The sequence below is a fragment of the Tupaia chinensis genome, unplaced genomic scaffold, assembly GCF_000334495.1.
Source record: "Tupaia chinensis unplaced genomic scaffold, TupChi_1.0 Scaffold146907_1, whole genome shotgun sequence".
In the NCBI taxonomy this organism is placed as follows: Eukaryota; Metazoa; Chordata; class Mammalia; order Scandentia; family Tupaiidae; genus Tupaia; species Tupaia belangeri.
The window spans coordinates 3,057,614-3,076,869 of NW_006206760.1; the positions used below are offsets into that span (position 1 = coordinate 3,057,614).

Here is a 19,256-nt window from a genome sequence, read left to right on the forward strand (position 1 = left end):
GCCACCCCCTCGGGGGGGGGGGGTTGATTTCTCACTTTCTCTCTCTCTGTCTCTGTCTTTCTGGAGAGTGCACGCACCCTATAGCAAAAACCTCTCCAAAAAAAGAAAAAAAAATGCAGAACTGAGTACTGGGTCTCTGCACTCCCAGGCCAGCACTCAGCACGTTCGATACCCACCCTGTTATCATCCTACTCTGGAAACAGAACGGGGCATACACTGACCACATAGGCTGATGTGCAACACTGTCTTGTTTTCGTTTTCAGTTTATTTATTGCTTTCTGCCCTGAGAGGAGAGAGAGACCAGGAGAGAAGGGGAGAGAAGCACCCCCAAGAAGGTCCTGAAGCCATGACCCAGCTCAGCTAGTCAGGATGAAGCACACGCGTCCACACCTGCGGCCAGCACAGGGAGACCTCGGGGCACAAACTCAGGGCCTTCCTAGAATCTCAGCACTGTGAGGGGCTGGGTTACTGCTGCCCCAGCGCGGCTGGCCAAGAAAAGGGTCTTTAAGGTCTTTTTCTGGCCATACCACTGGTCCTATCAGAGGAGTTTTTGGTAAGACCATTACTTTCTGTTAGAACTAGTCATATAGAAATACACAAATACTTTTAATAAACAGCTTCATTCTACTTATTAGGAGTGCAGTAGCAAAAAGCAAAGGACTTCTAAGCTTTTCACGAAATAATTAGCATCTCCCCTCCTAAAGATACCTCTTCATAGCATGCCATTCATACTTTTTGTTTGTTTTTGCTATAGGGCATATGCACTTGTTGGAGAGAGAGACAGAGAGACAGAACACAGGAAATCCAATGCCCAGGGGATGGCCACACCGCAATCCCATCTCATCCATTCTCCTCTCAGGATTTTGGGCATGCACGCACACGCACCCAGTATGATCATCAAGCCACTGGGTCTGGGACTTGAATCATGGTAGGCCATGTGGGAGTCGAACACCTTAACCACCACGCCTCTTGCTGGCCTGTCATCTATGCTTTTAAGAAATGCTTCCCATGGGACCAGCAGTTGGCGTAATGGCTGTGTTGCTGAACTCCCATGTAGTCGACCACGGTTCGTGTCCCGGACCCAGTGGCTTAAAACTCACGCTGGGCTCATGTGCATGCATGTCCAAGATCCCAAGAGGAGAACGGAGGAGAAGGGATTGCGGCGTGGCCAGCCCCCCTGGGGGGGTGATTTCTCACTTTCTGTCTCTCTGTCTCTGTCTGGCGAGCGCACGCGCCCTATAGCAAAAACCTCTCCAAAAAAAAAAAAAGAAAGAAAGAAAGAAATGCTTCCCATTAGGTAGATAAAACACACTCTCACCAGACTCCTACCTGCACTACCTAATGGATGTTTTCTACATCAGCAGAGCTCTCTGCCTTGGCTGGATTTTATGCGCTAAAAGGTGAAATCAATGATTAATTTCAAAACCACATCAACGAAATCCCTACCCTGTGTAAACCTTTCAGCTCTAACTTTCTGAAAGCCAAGCCAGACCAAAGAAAGGTTCATCAAGCAGAACTCTGGAAGCATCCCAGGTTCTGAAGATCGCGAGCTGCCTCATCTTCAAGGTCACAGTCATTGCCGGCTTCTTAACGAGCTCTTAAGGGACATTTCTGTCATCACTCACTGTAGCCTGACAACCGCCAAGGAAAGGGCTCGTGAGCCTCTCAGCTGGGGTTTCTAGTTAAAGAAAACTTTCCTGTTCCCAGATATTTTTTGTACAATGACAGCAAATAATGACCACGTGGAAAAAACTCACAAATACCAACCATGTTGCTTTAAAGGGCACTGTAATGCCAGAATGAACCTTCTCAGACCTCAAGACGTCATTTTTTTAATTCATCTTGTTTACAAAGGGAAATCAGATAGCAATTCATAGCCATCAAGATGGCTATCATAAAAAAAGAAAAGAAAAGAAAGAAAGAAAGAAAACAAACTTTGGCGAAGATGTGGAGAAGCTGGAACTCTTACACATTCCCAGTGGAAATGTAAAATGCTAAAACCACAATGGAAAAAAAGATTATGGCAGTTCCTCAAAAAACTTAAACACAGAATTACCAGAGTCCAGCCATCTTACTTCTGGGTATATACCCTAAAGAATTGAAAGCAGAACTTGAATGACTAGTATTTGAACCAATATAAGTAGCAGCATTATTCATGATAGCCAGAAGGCAGAGAAGGCTGGCAGGTGGTATGGTGGTTGAGATGTTGGACTCCCCACATGGGCAACCACAGTTCAAGTCCTGGACCTGGTGGCTTGCTTTCTCATTTTCCCACTCTTTCTTTCTCTGTCTCTCTCTGGTCAAATTCAAACAATAATAATAATAAAATAATAACAAAATGAAATACATTTAAATAAATTGATAGCCACAAGGCAGAAACAACCCAAATGCCCACTGACAGATGCATGGATAAACAAAACGCGATAGATTCATACAATGAAGTATTATTCACTCTTAGAAAGTTAGGAAATTCTGATATATGCGGCACCACAAATGAATCCGGAAGCCAGTAGGCTAAGTGAAACGACAGAGAAACAAGATAACTAATTCCAAATGATTCCATTTCTATGAGGTGCTGAGAGCCGTCCAACTCAGAGGCACAGAAAGTAGAATGGCGGCAGCCAGGGGCTCGGAGGTAAGGGAAAGGGAGTGAGTGCGTTTTACAGCTTCAGCTGGGGAAGCTGAGAGTTCTGGGGACGGACGCTAGCCACAGTTCCACGGCAATGTGAAAGAACTCACAGTCAAAATGGTCAATTTTATGTTATGTCTATTTTTACCCCAATTATAAGAAAAGGAAAATCAGACCCAAATACCAATGCAGTTTTTTTTTTTGGGAGACGTTTTTGCTAGAGGGTACATGCACTCACCAGAAAGACAGAGAGAGACAGAAAGATAGAAAGTGGGAAATCACCCTCCAGGGGAGATGGCCATGCCGTCATCCCTTCTCCTCCATTCTCCTCTCCGGATCTTGGGCACGCATGCACATGCGCCCGGCATGAGTTTAAGCCACTGGGTCCAGGACTCAAACCACAGTTGACTACAGGGGAGTCCAGCGACATAGTCATTACGCCAACTGCTGGTCCCACCACCCCCCCATGCAGTTTTTCTTTACATAATCAAGGCTTAGAAGTATTCTACATGCATGGGAATCAACTCTACCTTTGTTTTCTTTTTATAGTAACATGGTGGGTTTAAAATCATGTGACACCTCCAAGACCATAAAAAAATAAATAAATAAAAATAAAATAAATAAACAGTTAGAGATTCTAGAGATCCTCCCAGAAGTAGAAAATGAGAAATCGAGAAAAGAGAGGCAGAAGTCCCCTCACCTTCCAGACCGCCTCAGTGACCCCTTCACCACCCATTTCCCCACGGGCCTTAGGTCTTCCTTTCCCCTGGGGCCCTCCCTGCAGTTCCAAGACACTCTCTTTCCTGCCTGAGGCAGACCCCGCCCGTGGTCAGATGACTCCCTTCTATGCTAACCCTCTGGTCCTTTAGGTTCTGAATCTTCTCCAACCTCCTGAAAAACAGAGTCACCTGGAGGCACCCACATGACCTTCTGGAAGGACAGGTTTGGTGGCTGATAGATAGCAAGGACCCTTAAGGCCCAGGGCTGAACCCTGGGCTCCCCGGACACTAACCCTCAATATACCCACCCGTGAAATGTGCAAAACAGTCCCCTTTACTCCTGCAAATATGGTGAGGGTCAAACGGAAAATAACCCATGGTAAAGACAGCACCTGGTCCAGAGCCAGGCGCATCCTAAGAATTCAACAAATATTAGTTACACATCATAACACGTCATTACAGTTTCTAGAAATCACGGTCAGTACTCAGAATCCCCATTTCTTCCCCTTTCTTCATTCATTATAGAGAGCGTGCACCTGCTCATGTAGGTGCACACAACAGGGGGTAGGGGGACACCCTCAACAGGGCTTCTCAGGCCATGGTCCTCTGCCCTCAGATCCTCCAGCTTGTCAGGATCTTGGGCACACACATGGACACCCAGCGTTTCAGGTCTGCCAGACCAGGGATCCGAACCTGTGGCCAGCCTATGGCTTCCAGCACCGCAGTCAGGTTCACTACCAACTGCACCGCAGAGGCTGGGCCACTGTCCACCACTTTTATCCTTTCCCTTTCACTCCTCAACTGCAACCTGTCTTCTGCTCTCCACTTTCCATTAAGTCTGAAGATATCCACAACCTTTTTTTTTTCTTCTTTTATTCCTATGGGTACTTTCCTTTTTTAAAAAAATTATTATTTAATTTTATTGATCATTTTCTAGTAGCAATCCTTAGCTCTCACCTTGCTAGAACTCTGTTGTGGCCAACACAACTGAGCACTCACGCGATCTCAGTAACCCCTGTGCTACTGGCTGGGGAACTTCTGTTTCCCCAACTCTCCCACCACCTGTGGAATGCCCTGGAGGGGAACTGGTAGAATGGGAACATAGGCTCTTGTCTCCGTATCCCCAGCCCCTACCACAACACTAACACAAGGAAGATACCCACTTCACACCGGAAGCTCACCTTCAAACTCAGTGACGTACACAAGCCTTTCCACACGTGCGTACCATCTGAGATGTCCTGAGGCCTTTACCTCCCACTAAGGTGAAGCTCAGAGAGCCCCTACTCACCCTCTATCCTCTCGCAGAGCTTGTGCAGGCCCTGCAGGGGGCAGCCCTCACAGAGCTGGGCCGGCGCCTTGGCTGTCTGCTGCACCGCGGCCACCGTGAAAGCTTGTTTCAGGGTCATCATGATTTCATCGACCTGGTCAAAGACAAGAGAAATAGTAGCGGGCAAAAAGTCCATGAGATTTCAGAAAACCTATGAAAAAGACTTAGCATTTTAAGAATTTTCTGGACTGTTCTTCACAGGGTGACAGGTAATAATTGTTGTAACTGCTATGATTACTGTCTGAGAAATACTCCCAAGTTCGAGAAACTTCTTTTAATTTAGAGATGGGGCAGAGACAAACAGAGAGACAGAGAGAGAAAATGCACCCCCAAGCGGGTATGGTCAAACACAACCCCTTCTCCATTTCTCCATTCTGTCAGAATTTTGGATATGCACATGTGATCGTGTTTTTAAGCCACCAAGGCCAGGATTGGAATCACAGGGCTGGCCATGTCGGATCTGACTCCCTTAACCACCAGGCCACAGGGCTGGCCCAGAGGCTCAAAGTTCTTAAAGCAGGTAAGGTAAAAACTAAAAATATAAATGACTGAGTAAAAAATACTCCGATTAGGGACCAGCAGTTAGCGTAACGGCTATGTCACTGAACTCCCACGTAGTCGACCGCGGTTCGAGTCCTAGACCCGATGGCTTAAACTCACACCGGGCACGTGTTTGATCATTTTCTAGTAGCAATCCTTAGCTCTCACCTTGCTAGAACTCTGTTGTGGCCAACACAACTGAGCACTCACGCGATCTCAGTAACCCCTGTGCTACTGGCTGGGGAACTTCTGTTTCCCCAACTCTCCCACCACCTGTGGAATGCCCTGGAGGGGAACTGGTAGAATGGGAACATAGGCTCTTGTCTCCGTATCCCCAGCCCCTACCACAACACTAACACAAGGAAGATACCCACTTCACACCGGAAGCTCACCTTCAAACTCAGTGACGTACACAAGCCTTTCCACACGTGCGTACCATCTGAGATGTCCTGAGGCCTTTACCTCCCACTAAGGTGAAGCTCAGAGAGCCCCTACTCACCCTCTATCCTCTCGCAGAGCTTGTGCAGGCCCTGCAGGGGGCAGCCCTCACAGAGCTGGGCCGGCGCCTTGGCTGTCTGCTGCACCGCGGCCACCGTGAAAGCTTGTTTCAGGGTCATCATGATTTCATCGACCTGGTCAAAGACAAGAGAAATAGTAGCGGGCAAAAAGTCCATGAGATTTCAGAAAACCTATGAAAAAGACTTAGCATTTTAAGAATTTTCTGGACTGTTCTTCACAGGGTGACAGGTAATAATTGTTGTAACTGCTATGATTACTGTCTGAGAAATACTCCCAAGTTCGAGAAACTTCTTTTAATTTAGAGATGGGGCAGAGACAAACAGAGAGACAGAGAGAGAAAATGCACCCCCAAGCGGGTATGGTCAAACACAACCCCTTCTCCATTTCTCCATTCTGTCAGAATTTTGGATATGCACATGTGATCGTGTTTTTAAGCCACCAAGGCCAGGATTGGAATCACAGGGCTGGCCATGTCGGATCTGACTCCCTTAACCACCAGGCCACAGGGCTGGCCCAGAGGCTCAAAGTTCTTAAAGCAGGTAAGGTAAAAACTAAAAATATAAATGACTGAGTAAAAAATACTCCGATTAGGGACCAGCAGTTAGCGTAACGGCTATGTCACTGAACTCCCACGTAGTCGACCGCGGTTCGAGTCCTAGACCCGATGGCTTAAACTCACACCGGGCACGTGTGCGTGCGTGCCCAAGATCCCAAGAGGAGAATGGGGGAGAAGGGATTGCAGCGTGGCCATTCTCCTGGTGGGTGATTTCTCGCTTTCTGTCTCTCTGTCTCTCTCTGTCTTTCTGGTGAGCGCATACACCCTATAGCAAAAACCTCTTAAAGAAACAAAAAACAAAAAACCTCCGATTAAGAGGCCAAAATGACACTTGAAAATGCTAGACCAGAGGGTGAAAATGAGCAGATTCTTCAAAAACAACAAAAATAAAAACATGCTGCAAACCGTTTCAGATGCATACTAACTAATTATTAAAAGGCATAAACAAATCATAAAAGCCAAAGAATGGTCGGTCCATTAACGAGGCTCTCCAGGGTTGCTAAGAAGAGCAACCCCAGTGAGGCTTAAATGCCTTGAGTGGATGACGCGAGGTTAGGTCTCTCACCAGAGCTTCGTTGGCACACTGGAACACATAACAGACGAAGTGAAAGCCGCCGCCTCCCGAACACTCCCGGCAGATGAAGCCAAAGTGGTCCACATGGCGGATGCCCTGGGGAAGGCAGGGGAAGGAATGAACTCAGTTATATCAGGAAGTGGCGCCACCCTCAGAAAAGGACCTTAAGATTTCCACAACACTGTCTGAAAGAGCACTATAAATCCACTATCTTAGCAGATTTTCTAAGATTTAAAAAAAATCTGAAGACATCTCCCTGGTATGATAAGAAATTAGCATCATCTACTAAAATACTACTTTCATGACTTCCACAATCATAAGAAAATAAAATCTAGAATTTCAAGTTTGAATACTCGTTCTAGCATTAAAAGAAAGGGGAGAAAGCTGATAGAAAAATTCGAATTTTTGAGGCCAGCAGGTGGCATGGTGGGTAAGGCACTGGACACTCCCACATGGCCAACCATGGTTCGAGTCCCAGACCTGGCGACTTGCTTTCTCACTTTCCCTCTCTTTCTTTGTCTCTCTCTTCTGGTCAAATTAAAATAAATGAGTGAATAAATAAAATTAAATAATTTTTTTTAAAAAAAGAAAAATTAGAACTTTTTAAGGCATGAACATACAAAAAAAACTACTTGAAAAATCAAGTGTAGACCATGCACATGTGCCCCATGTGTTTTATGAAGCCACCAGGTTTGGGTCTGAAACTACACAGTCAGCCATGAGGGATCTAGCCTCTTTTTTTTGGAGAGGTTTTCGCTATAGGGCGCGTGCGCTCGCCAGACAGACAGAGAGAGACATAGACACAGAAAGCGAGAAATCACCCCCCAGGGGGGATGGTCACGCCGCAATCCCTTCTCCTCCATTCTCCTCTCGGGATTTGGGCATGCACGCACACGCGCCCGGCGTGAGTTTTAAGCCACCGGGTCCGGGACGTGAACCGCGGTCGACTACGTGGGAGGTCCAGCGACATAGCCATTACGCTAACTGCTGGTTCCCAGGGATCTAGCCTCTTAAACCACCATACTACCTGGCTGGCCCAGCATTATTTATTTTTTATATTTTAAGGTAAGAGAAATATTGATGACTAACACCAAATAATATGAACTTTTGCCCAGAAGAAACACATATCTATTTGAAAACATGTATTTGTGTGTATATGCAAAAACACACACGTGTAACACGCACACATATACACACACATATACACGGAAGCCATCACTATGGAACATTACTGCCACTAACCAGAAAAAAAAAAATAAATAAAAGATTTTGTCCAGTAGGTTATTGTAGCTAAGACTAAAATTCCAAATTTCAAAATTGTATTTATAACTTGCCTTTAATATACCAAAGCAAAGGAGAAAGTAGTACAAGATCACAAATCAAATACTTAGAAAATATACACCTTATAAGTCCTAGCACCTTTAGGTAGATATTAAAGGAATTCATTACAAAATTCAATTGTAGGAGTCAGCAGGTGGAGGGGTGGTTAAGGCACTGGGCTCCCACAAGGCCGTCCACGGTTCAAGTCCAGACCTGGTGGCTTAAAAATCATGCCAGGCACATGTGTGTGCAAGCCCAAGATCCCAGGAGGAGAATGGAGGAAAAGGGATTGAATCACAGCCATCAAGTCTCGGGGATGATTTCTCACTTTCCTTCTCTCTGTCTCCAGGAAGCACACTTGCCCTACAGCAAAAACCTTAAAAACAACAACAACAACAAAATCCGATTGTAATTTTCCAATAACCCGTCTCCACTTACCTGAGAGCAAAATGATATCTCCTTAAAATTCTTCTCCAATGCGATTTTTTTGGTGTCGGGACTGATGAGGTAAACTTCCGACTGGCCAATCTTAAAAGACAGACAAGAAAGAAACTCGCTTTTCATGAAAGTTGAATTGAGATTCGCTATATACCTACTTTATTTCATGGCCTATGAAAAGAAAGAATAAAAGGGGCATGGCCCTACCACGCTCTCATTATGTCACTGTAGAAAATCTCTTCGAAGGTTTGCATCACTTCCCTCCCTTCTTGCTTTCAGGGTATAATGACCTGGTCTCCCTCCTGCTGGCCACCACCATTTGCCAGGCTGTGCCGTGGCACCAGAAACAACCACCATGACCACACGGATGAAAACCCAGGTGCTTGTGAAGCCATTGTTCCCGGGGGGAAGGGCTGCACTTGACTCACTGTTTACCATTAATGTCAGGTGGCGATAAGCATTATGGAGAAAACTAAAGCAAAGAAGTAAGAGGAGATGGGGCAGGGGTGGGGGGAGCAGCAAGTGGCACAAAGGCGAAGGCAGCTAGATCCCACATGGCCAACTGAGCACGTCAAGTCCCAGACCTGATGGCTTGAGAACTGTGCCAGGCACGTGTGCATGCCTGCTCCAGACCCCAAGAGGACAATGAAGGAGAAGCCACTGCCATGTGGCCATGCCTCCCACATAATTTTCCCATCTCTCCCTGGAGAGCCCATGCACCCTTTAGAAACTAAAAAAAAGGTGGTGGGTCAGATGCTGCCGCTACTGGTCTCACAACAACATGGTTTCTCCATGTCAGTTAATATTTCAGTGGAGACCTGAGGACGTGAGGAGGCAGAGCCCTTGACAGCTGGGGTAGCCTGCCAAGCAAAGGGAACAGCGGTGCGAAGACTACCAGCTTCTTCCAGCTACTGAGCTCCCTCCATCCCTTCGGGTCTTCCCATCTGCTGTTCTCTGAACCCAGGAGACCCTCCAGCTAGCCATAGAGAAACCTCTCCTCAGTAAAAATCACCTCCTCAGGGAAGCCTTTCCTGATTCCCCAGGCAGGCTCACAGCGGCCTCTACTTCTCTCTGGAGGCATCTGTTACGGGTGAAGTTAGATCACTGCTCGTGCAGGTGGTTAGGCATCTCCCTGACCGGGTCTACACTCCACAAGGCCAGACCAGGTCTGTCTTGCTCACGCCTGTGTTCCTAGCATGCTCCAAAGGTCCTTGGACACAGCGGTCCCACAGCAAGGACCTGTGAGTCAGGGCACCGAGCAGCGTTCTAACGAGACTGAGAGGTTTCATTTTGTTTGGGAATACACAGCACAGATTAAATCACAAATGGAACAGCCAAGGGGGACCCTTGATATACTGGGGTCGACGCTGATGAGAAAAGAAAGAAAGCGACCGTGTGTAGCTCCTGGCTCACCATCCTGCTTTCTAACCTGCAGACACCCTCCTGGTATTAACCTAAGAGCCAGCTTCTTCACCCTGGCCAGCTCCCTGCCGTGAGTGAGACACAAAGGGACACGGGATGTCAGGAGTTTGGTTCTCTGTTGACAGTCAGGTGGCATGAAGCCAAAAGGGAAGCAGAGAGGTGGCCAGGGAAAAACCAGGTCCCCCCCAACATCAGCAAGGGCAAGCCCAGCAGGAAGAGCCCTGTCAGTATGGAGCCCAGAAAAACCCCAACTACCAGGAACAGCTCTCCCGACTCAGCAGTTAGCGCGCTTTAAGGTTAACCAAAATTTTCTAGAAAATGGCAAGCCATTAGTGAAATGACTACTCCAGCTTGGGTGTACACTTCACATGTCACCCACCAATCTACTTAGCCTGGTTAACCGAAGAGCAGCGTTTTATACAGGAATAAAAACAGCCAAGAGAACGTTCCAACTAAAAGCTTTTGCTGAACTGTGTCCCTTGAAATGAATATTCACGAGGTCTCCCTCTTGGCTCCTTTCACACATTCTATTCTTTCCGCAATGGACAGGTGTCTTTACCACCATGGGCGACAAGAGGGAAATAAATATTCCAAAGATACAAGGTGGACTCGCTTCCCATTTACCCTGATCGCTTGAAAGGCTGTCGCTAGAGTAACGGTCTGATCTTACACGAAGAACCATTCCGTATAAACATGGGGGTGCACCCTGAAATGCAGAAGCCGCAGGCTGGGAACCGAGCAGGCTGGGAACCGAGCGCTGGCTCCCGACCTGGGCCCCAGGCTGGGTGGCGTGTTACCGTGAAGAGCATCGTTCGATTTTCCTCCATGTCTGTGGGCTGCACCACGTCGTGGCCGCCGATCAGGTGGCTCTCGATGTCGTTCTCCTCGAAGGAGCTGAAGAAGCGCGCACCGCGGAGGCCGCTGTCCTGGAACTCCTTGCGGAAGGCCAGCGAGCGCAGGCCGGGCTGCGAGAAGGATTTGCGCATGGGCCGTGCGCCTGGCTCCGGGGCTATCCGGGGCCGCCGAGCCGGCAGGGTCGGGGTCCCCTGGGGCCCCGCAGCGTCTGCCCCCTGCGTGGGCGAGTCCCAGTCTGCCCTGCTGCGGCTGCTGACGTGGTTGAACTTCTCGATGCACTCGTCAATCAAGGCCGGTGGGGCCTTCTTGTGAGCCACGGTCACCCGGCCGCAGAAGAGCACCTCAAACTTCTTGGCGAACGTGTCGTCGAACTCGGACGGGCAGTGCAGCTCCTCCTGGCGGGCGATCTTCCCTGCCTGGCGGATGGAGCTGATGATCTCAGGCACCTGCAGGAGACAGGAGGTGTGTTACTGGGTGTGTGGCAACCCCCCGCTGCACGCCCAGGAGGTGCAGTGCCATGGTCCCCCAAGACAGAGCACCCCATGCCATGGAACTGGGAGGTAACGCCCAACCTCCACAAAGAGGAGTCAGGGGACGGTAGTTAAGAAGCATTTCCCACCAGCCAGGGGGTCCACTGCTGGAGAGCTGAGCGCCACCACGTCCTACAAGGTTAAGCAACCAGTCGGAGGATGCACAGCTCCACCAAGCAGTCATGGATTCCAGCCCGGGACCGGCCGAGTCCACAGCCAGCTGTCCGGCTGCAGAAGCCATCGCCTCCTCAGGAGGTTTGTCTCTACCATGCTCACCAGAACATCACTCAGCCATTTCAGATTTCATGGGGTTTTTTTGAGAGGTTTTTGCTATAGGGCGCGTACGCTAGCCAGAAAGCCCGAGAGACGGGGTAGGGACCGGGGAAGGTTCAATCATGATCCTTCACAGTAGCCAAGAGGGGTGTGCTGAGAGCCTGGACCAACCACCAAGCAGTGAAGACTGGGCAAAGGACTTATGGAAGATTCGGGAAGACAGAACCCACAGGACACGAGGGTGACCTGGAGAGGGACTGCCCAGGTTCTGCCTTGGGCGTCTGTGGGAGTTGTGCCGCCAGCTCGTAGGGAATACAGAAGGACGAGCAGGTCTGGGGAGTGCATACCAAGCACTCTGCTCCTGGGCCCGTGCAGAAGACTGGAGGACTTGGAATAAGGGACCCAGTGGGCAGCTGGGCAGGGGCCTTGGGATCCAAGACAGGAGGGCTAGACAGGGACACCTGAGGTGTAGATATAGGAAGTGGCTGAAGTCCTGGGCACAGAAAACAGGGAAGTAATTCAAGGGATAAAAGATGGTACCCTGGGGACCATCAGTTAGCATAATGGCTGTGTTGCTGGACTCCCACGTAGCCGACCGTGGTTCGAGTCCCGGACCCAGTGGCTTAAAACTCACGTCGGGTGCGTGTGTGTGCATGCCCAAGATCCCCAGAGGAGAATGGAGGAGAAGGGATTGTGGTGTGGCCATCCCCCCTGGGGGGTGATTTCTTGCTTTCTGTCTCTCTGTCTCTCTCTGTCTGGCGAGTGCACACACCCCATAGCAAAAACCTCTCCAAAAAAAAAAAAAAAAAGATGGTACCCTGGGACACCCATGGGTGTCCCCGCATTTCAGGCATGGAGAAGAATCGCAAGCAGAGAAGCAGAAGGAAGCAAGGCAAGAACAAGGCCAGAGACCCCAAGAAAAAGGGGGCACTCCATCTTCAAGGAGGAAAATTAGCAACTGAGAACAGGTTAAGGGTCCAGACAGACTGGATGGAGTTCACAGCCCATGAAGACCCGTAAAACATAAGCCACAGGAAACGTCAATACTAGATGCTCCAAAAGAAGCAAAGAGAACAGAAAAAAAGACTTACAGCCAAACTTTATCAGTAAGAACATATATTTCAAATTACAATATTTACTGCAGAGACACAGGTCCCTTTAGGGCAATAGTATACTGACGTCAAAGGGATTTATTCCCACCGATATGATCTGGGTCCTTGTGATGAGAATCTTTTTTTTAGTGTGGTCACAGCGAGAGTATTTACGTCCCTGCTGCTCACAGATGGGCAGATAAAGTAAATAAAAACTACGGCAAAAATAAGAATGTAAAAAGCATTTTCTGGGGATAAATTCAATAAGGGCATGGGTGATTTTTTTTTTCATTCTTTTACACTGGCAATCACAATAAATATGTTAGATAGAGTTAAAAATCAAGCAGCAACGATTAATGAGGAAACAGGCCTCGTGTAGAAAAAATTGACTTAAACTGCTGTCAACCACTGAGTTGATGCTAAAACTCCAATTTGAAAGTAAATCTACACTCTGTTTACTACGCAAAGGATTTTCTTTCGAATTCACAGAGTTACAAACGCAGTCAGGTATGAAGTTTCTGGAACAGGCTTAACTGCTTTATAAGGGGCAGGAAAATGACACTCCAACAGAATGAGAAATATTCACTTCTGGAAATAAAGTCCTTATTGAAACATTTCGGCCAACTTTCTTTTTAAGGATTTGAGGATTTCGAGGGATTATAAACACACTGCAAGTGTAATTTTATTCAAAAGGATTTAAGAAAGAGCTCCTGGAATAATATTGAAAATGAAAAGTCATTTACTTTACATCTACAGTTTTGCCTTTCTGCCAACGACTAACAAGTACATATCAAATGAGTCTACAGAAGCCTGGTATTTGTAGTTAAAACTCTAGCAAATGTTCCTGCTATGGAGTATGAAAGCCATTCAAAATCTGCAAAAATATGTCAGGACACGGTGCTTTGTCCCTCGGGGGAATTGTTTTGTCACTGCTAGGAGTTAAAACGAGCACCTGAAACAGTATCATTTATTCAGCGTAATTATTTTTCAGAAAGAACAGACTTCCGTTTTGCTGTTTTTGATACTAACTAATTATTTGTATTTCTTAGTCATGAAGTAAGGTTGAAAAGGCGGGAAGTGGGGGCAACACAATTAAACTAAGTATTTCCTGACTATCTTTTTTTTTTTTAATTTTTTTACTTAGCTTTATTTATTTATTTATTTAATTTGATCAGAGAGAGAGACAGAACGAGAGAGTCTGGGACTTGAACCATGGTCAGCCATGTGGGACTCCAGCATCCCTAACCACCATGCCACCTGCCAGCCCCTTTCCTGATTATCTTACATGCCATGAATTTCATAGAAAACTCTTTTTTCTTTCAATGTTTATTTATTTATTTAATTCTATTTGTCATTATTTTTTCATTTGACCAGACAGAGACAGAGAGAGAAAGAGAGGAAGAGAAAGTGAGAAAGGAAGCCACCAGGTCCAGGACTCAAACTGTGGTTGGCCAAATGGGAATCCAACACCTTTATCCACCACACCACCTGCTAGCACCCATTTTTTTTTTTTTTTGAGAGGTTTTTGCTATAGGGTGCATGCACTCGCCAGAAAGACAGAGAGAGACAGAGAGACAGAAAGCGAGAAATCACCCCCAGAGGGCATGGATGTGTGTGTGTCTCTCTCTCCCTGGCAGTACACACACGCTATAACAAAAGCCTAAAACACAGAAGTCCTTCCAGAGGCACGGCCTAAGAAGGATTCATGTTTGAATGGCCTGTCTGCACGGAGTTCCCGTGCCCTCTGCTCCCTGCTATGTGAAATGAGGAAGGGTCGTGATCACAATCAACACAGAGACTAGAAATCAGGACCAGGAAACACAGTAAGCAGCCATGCATCGACCCAGGGCCTCGCTCATGGGTCTAGATGTGCCCTCGGGTGGTTCTCCTTCTCTCGAGGCAGTTTACTTCCTCTTGCACCAGGGCCCGGGTCCGCAGTCCAACTGGTGTGGGTCCCTGTGACAAGCCACTGGGATAGCAGATGGCCGTGCTCCTCTGCTTGCAGAATCCAGCTCCATGAAGACAGCACAGGAACTTCCTGGGTCTAGGCCAGGTCTCCCAGGGCAGGACTTCATTTCATAGGGAAAAGATAAGGCATTCTTCCCTCAGGGGGACTGAGGATGAAAAGCAAAGCTCCCTGTGCGGAGGTTCAGGACCCAAGCAACAAGACACAGAGACACAGAGACGTCCGCTGGGAGTCTGCACTGGTCTCAGGTGACCGAACACAGGCTGCGGGTCACACGCATGCCCAGACGTGAACTCCAGGGAAGGAAAACATCGCGCACAGTCGCCACCTAAACCACTAATGGTCTAGTCTTTCTTTTTCTCTTTCTTTTTAAAGAGATTTTTCATATAGGGCACATGCACTTGCCGGAGAGACAGAGAGAGAGAGAGACAGAAATGAGAAATCATCCCCCATGGGGGATGGCCATACCACAACCCCTGCTCCTCTATTCTCCTCTCAGGATCTTGGACATGTGCCCAACGTGAGTTTTAAGTCACCAGATCTGGGACTCAAACAGCAGTCCAGCGATATAACCATTTGTCATCTGCTAGTCCCCGTCTAATCTTTTTAACCAAATCTTTATTTATTTATTTATTTTTGGGGGTAGAGATTTCTGCTATAGTGGTGCGTGCACTCACCAGAAACAGAGAGACAGAGATAGAAAGCGAGAAATCACCCCCCAGGGAGAATGGTCACGCCGCAGTCCCTTCTCCTCCATTCTCCTCTCGGGATCTTGGGCACGCACGCACACGTACTCGGCGTGAGTTTAAGCCACCGGGTCAGGGACTCAAACCATGGTCAACTACGTGGGAGTCCAGCGACATAGCCACTATGCCAACTGCTGGTCCCCCAAATCCTCATTTTGAGAGGAAAATACAACAGGCCTTTTTTTTTCTTCTTTTCTTTTCTTTTCTCTTCTTTTCTTTCTTTCTTCCTTTCTTTTTTTTTTTTTTTAAAATCTCTGGAATGCTTCCCTCTTATCTCCACTCTTCCCCACCAGGGTCCTAATCAGCTCCAGCAGGTTCTCTGAGCCGAAGGACTGACAGTCCCAGGTTCATCTGAAAGATCTGTCTTACGACCAAGCAGTGGCCGCTGGGTCACTACTCAGCAGAAAGGGCAGAGATAAAGAAACACCTTCCCTCTCCTTCTCCTCCTGGGCCCCAGGAAGTTGGGGCCTTACCCAAGGCTTCTAGGAGAAGCCCAGACTCTGAATGCTAAGGCAGCTGGCTGCTCAGGAACCCTTGAAGGGCCGACCTCAAGAACCAAGAAAAGACATATCCTGATCTTCTACCATTTCCGATCACCCATTCTCCTTTTTAAACACAGCAGCAAAATGTCATACAAGTTGGTTGGTTTGTGTTTTACAGCCCGTTCAGGGTCCATCATGAGCTCCACACAATTATAAGCCATTTCTGGTAGAAGTGCGGTGAACATCCAACCTTTGCATAAACGCCCAGGCTCCCAGCTGCATTTCAGGGTAAGGACAGTGTCTGTGTGCACACTGGGCCGGGGAAAGGTGGGCAGGAAAGATTAGAGAGTGAGCCCAGAATTGCTTACTAGACCACAGACATTCCACTGGGAGGGAGGCGGCCCCTAGAAGCAGAAACTGAAACAGAACAGCCTTTTAGAGAACAGAAATGAGCTCTCCCCACTGGCTACCACCACCAGGGGAATGGCCCCCCCTTACTCTTGCTGCAGCTGAAGCCATGAACCAATGGTACAGACAGATCCTACGGGGAAGGCCGAATCCGGAAGGCAGAAACCAGCTCCAGGTCCTGCTGCTTCGTGTGCAACCCCAGCAGGGGACCACACTCTTAGGGCCTGGGCTAGCTCTTCTATTAAAGCAGGACATGACCAGTGGGGTGATTTTTTTCTAAGAGAGATTTTTGCTATAGGGCATGTGCGCTCGGCAGAAAGAGACAGAGAGACAGAAAGTGAGAAATCACCCCCTGGGGGGATGGTCACACTGCAATCCCTTCTCCTCCATTCTCCTCTTGGGATCTTGGGCACGCATGAACACGTGCCTGGGGTGAGTTTAAGCGACCTGGTCCAGGACTCAAACCGCAATAGACTACATGGGAGTCCAGCAACATAACCATTATGCCATCTGCTGGCCCCCCAGGATCCGATCGTGAAAGAAATATTGGGACTACCCCCTCTGGATTATAAGATGTTTTTCTAGACAGCTGAATGTTGGCCCCTTTAAGCACCTAAGTTATTTTTATTTTAAACATCTGCATGGGAATTGCTATTTTTTTTTTAAGCCTACCAAGAATGCAGTTGAATCCTTTTTGATGGTGAGCATATATTACAGTGACCATAAGAGCTAGTGAGGTTGTGAGGTTGTGTTGAACTGTGTGTGCTGCTGCCTGGGATCAGTAGGCTCCGTAGGTGAGAGGCAGATCTCAGCTCTTAATGACAAGCTCCATATTCCTGCCCATCCTCTCTAAGCAAATGGTGACATGCTCTCTCCCAAAGACACTCCAGAATTAAAGAGGAGATTCTGAAATTTTTCGTGCCACAAACCTAACGGTTTAGTGATGTCTATGGACCCTTCTTGGAATAAAGCTACTAAATACATAAAATAGAACACAAGGGAATACAGAGGGCTTAATTATACTGAGAGGTAATTATGCAAGTAATTATTATATACGATTATGTGCATATCGCCACACAGGTGACAAGACCTCATGGCAAACCGCGTCCCTGCTCTAATCCAGAGAAAGGATGAGCGTACACAGAATTTAAGAGGAAGGTGTAATAGCGAATTGCAATACTGTCGCGGATGTGTGGGGCACTGGGATGCACTACGCAGTAATAAAGCCCTGTGTGTGGTCTTGGGCTGGAGCCTGCTACAACCCTTGGAACTCCCTGAAGGGTGGGAGTGGCAGGACTGCCTTTTGTCATTCATAATGAGCCCCTTTCAGCCACACCTGAGTACCTACTAGTGTGGTGACACATGGTGGGCCCCCAGAAAGCCTCAGCTGCACCCAGAGCCTACCCTGGTTAGAACGCCGGACCCTTCAGTCCCAGCCCCAGCCAGTCTCCACTTCTGGGAGGGAGGAAGGGTTGCAACTGAGTTTCTCACTGACGGCCAGACAGAATGAATGAAACCTGCATCATTAAAAACCATAAGGGAGGAAAAGGCAGGTGGTGTGGTGGTGAAGGGCGCAGGACTCCCCCATGGCCAACTGTGGTTCGAGTCCTGGGCCTGGTGGCTTGCTTTCTCTCTCTCTCTCTCTCCCTCTCTGGTCAAATTAAAATGGGTGAATAAATATAATACAGATACATAAAAATAATTCTTTAAACAAAACAAAAAAAAACTAAGAGTCTGAAGAGCTTGGGGGGGTGAACACATTAGGGAGGAAGGGGCACCCTGGAAGCTCTGCACAGGCCACAACCCCCAGCCCCACCCTGCCCTGCCCACCCACTCCTTTCAGCTCTTCCTGCGCGGTAGGTAGGGATCCTTTGTAAGGAACCAGTAATATAGGAGTGTTCTGAGCTGTGTGAGCCAGGCCAGGGAGTTATCCAGCCCAAGGGGGTGGTGATGGGAACTGCTGATTGACAGCCGGCGGAGAGGTCCGGGACTCGGCACTGCCCTCTGAGGTGGGGTGGTCCTGCCCTTCAGCTGGGGAGGGGGGGTCTGTGCTACATCAGTGTCAGAATTGAACTGAATGACAGCTAGCGTCTGAGACTGCTGGTGGGGAGAAGAACCTTACGCACATTTGACATCAGATGGGGAGAGCAGAAAGGGAGAAAGAAAGAAAGAAAGAAAGAAAGAAAGAAAGAAAGAAAGAAAGAAAGAAAGAAAGAGAGAGAGAGAGAGAGAGAGAGAGAAAGAAAGAAAGAAAGAAAGAGAAAGAAGAAAGAAAGAAAGAAAGAAAGAAAGAAAGAAAGAAAGAAAGAAAGAAAGAAAGGAAGAAAATAAAAAAAAGGGACCAACAGGTGGCATGGTGGTTAAGGTGCTGGACACCCCCACATGGCTGACCATGGTTCAAGTCCCAGACCTGGAGGCTTGCTTTCTCACTCTTTCTCTCTGTCTCTCTCTCTCTGGTCAAATTAAGATAAATGAATAAATAAATAAAATGAAATAAATAGCTATAAAAAATGTTTTAAAAGAAAATAGAAACAAAACAAAAAATGCTCAGTAGGTAAGTACCCATGGAGTAGACTCAGCTTGCCAGAAATTCATGTGAAAAAGATTTAAGGATTCTAGCTGACCGTAAGCCCGGGATAAGCCAGCAGAATGCCCGGCTATAAAAAGAGTGGAAAGGAACAAAGGTCTACGGCATCCATACATTAAGCGAGGGGTCACAGCCTCACTGTCCTCTTTGCCAAGGAGGCCACACAGAAATTTTCATTTTTGGTCCTGGGAGACTTTAAAAGCAGCAGCCACCAGGGTCAGGGGCCATCTGGGAGCCCACGAGTGGAGGCTGGGGGAGGAGGGAAGGGCTTCTG

General features: G+C 47.8%; 1 protein-coding gene across 6 annotated transcripts in view; it reads right to left on the minus strand.

The window, feature by feature from the left end:
- TBC1D1 (TBC1 domain family member 1) overlaps positions 1-19,256 on the minus strand; it is a 223,354-nt gene that overhangs the window by 120,618 nt on the left and 83,480 nt on the right. For 5 of the 6 annotated variants that reach the window (XM_006169248.3, XM_006169252.3, XM_006169247.3 and 2 more), the window contains 4 exons: positions 10,842-11,345; positions 8,623-8,712; positions 6,856-6,960; positions 5,715-5,847 (listed from right to left, as the gene is read on the minus strand). In XM_006169248.3, coding sequence (XP_006169310.1) covers positions 5,715-5,847; positions 6,856-6,960; positions 8,623-8,712; positions 10,842-11,345 — 832 coding nt within the window. Of the gene's footprint in view, positions 1-4,636; positions 4,765-5,714; positions 5,848-6,855; positions 6,961-8,622; positions 8,713-10,841; positions 11,346-19,256 lie in introns of those variants that run through there. The other variant, XM_006169250.2, reaches the window with a different exon arrangement.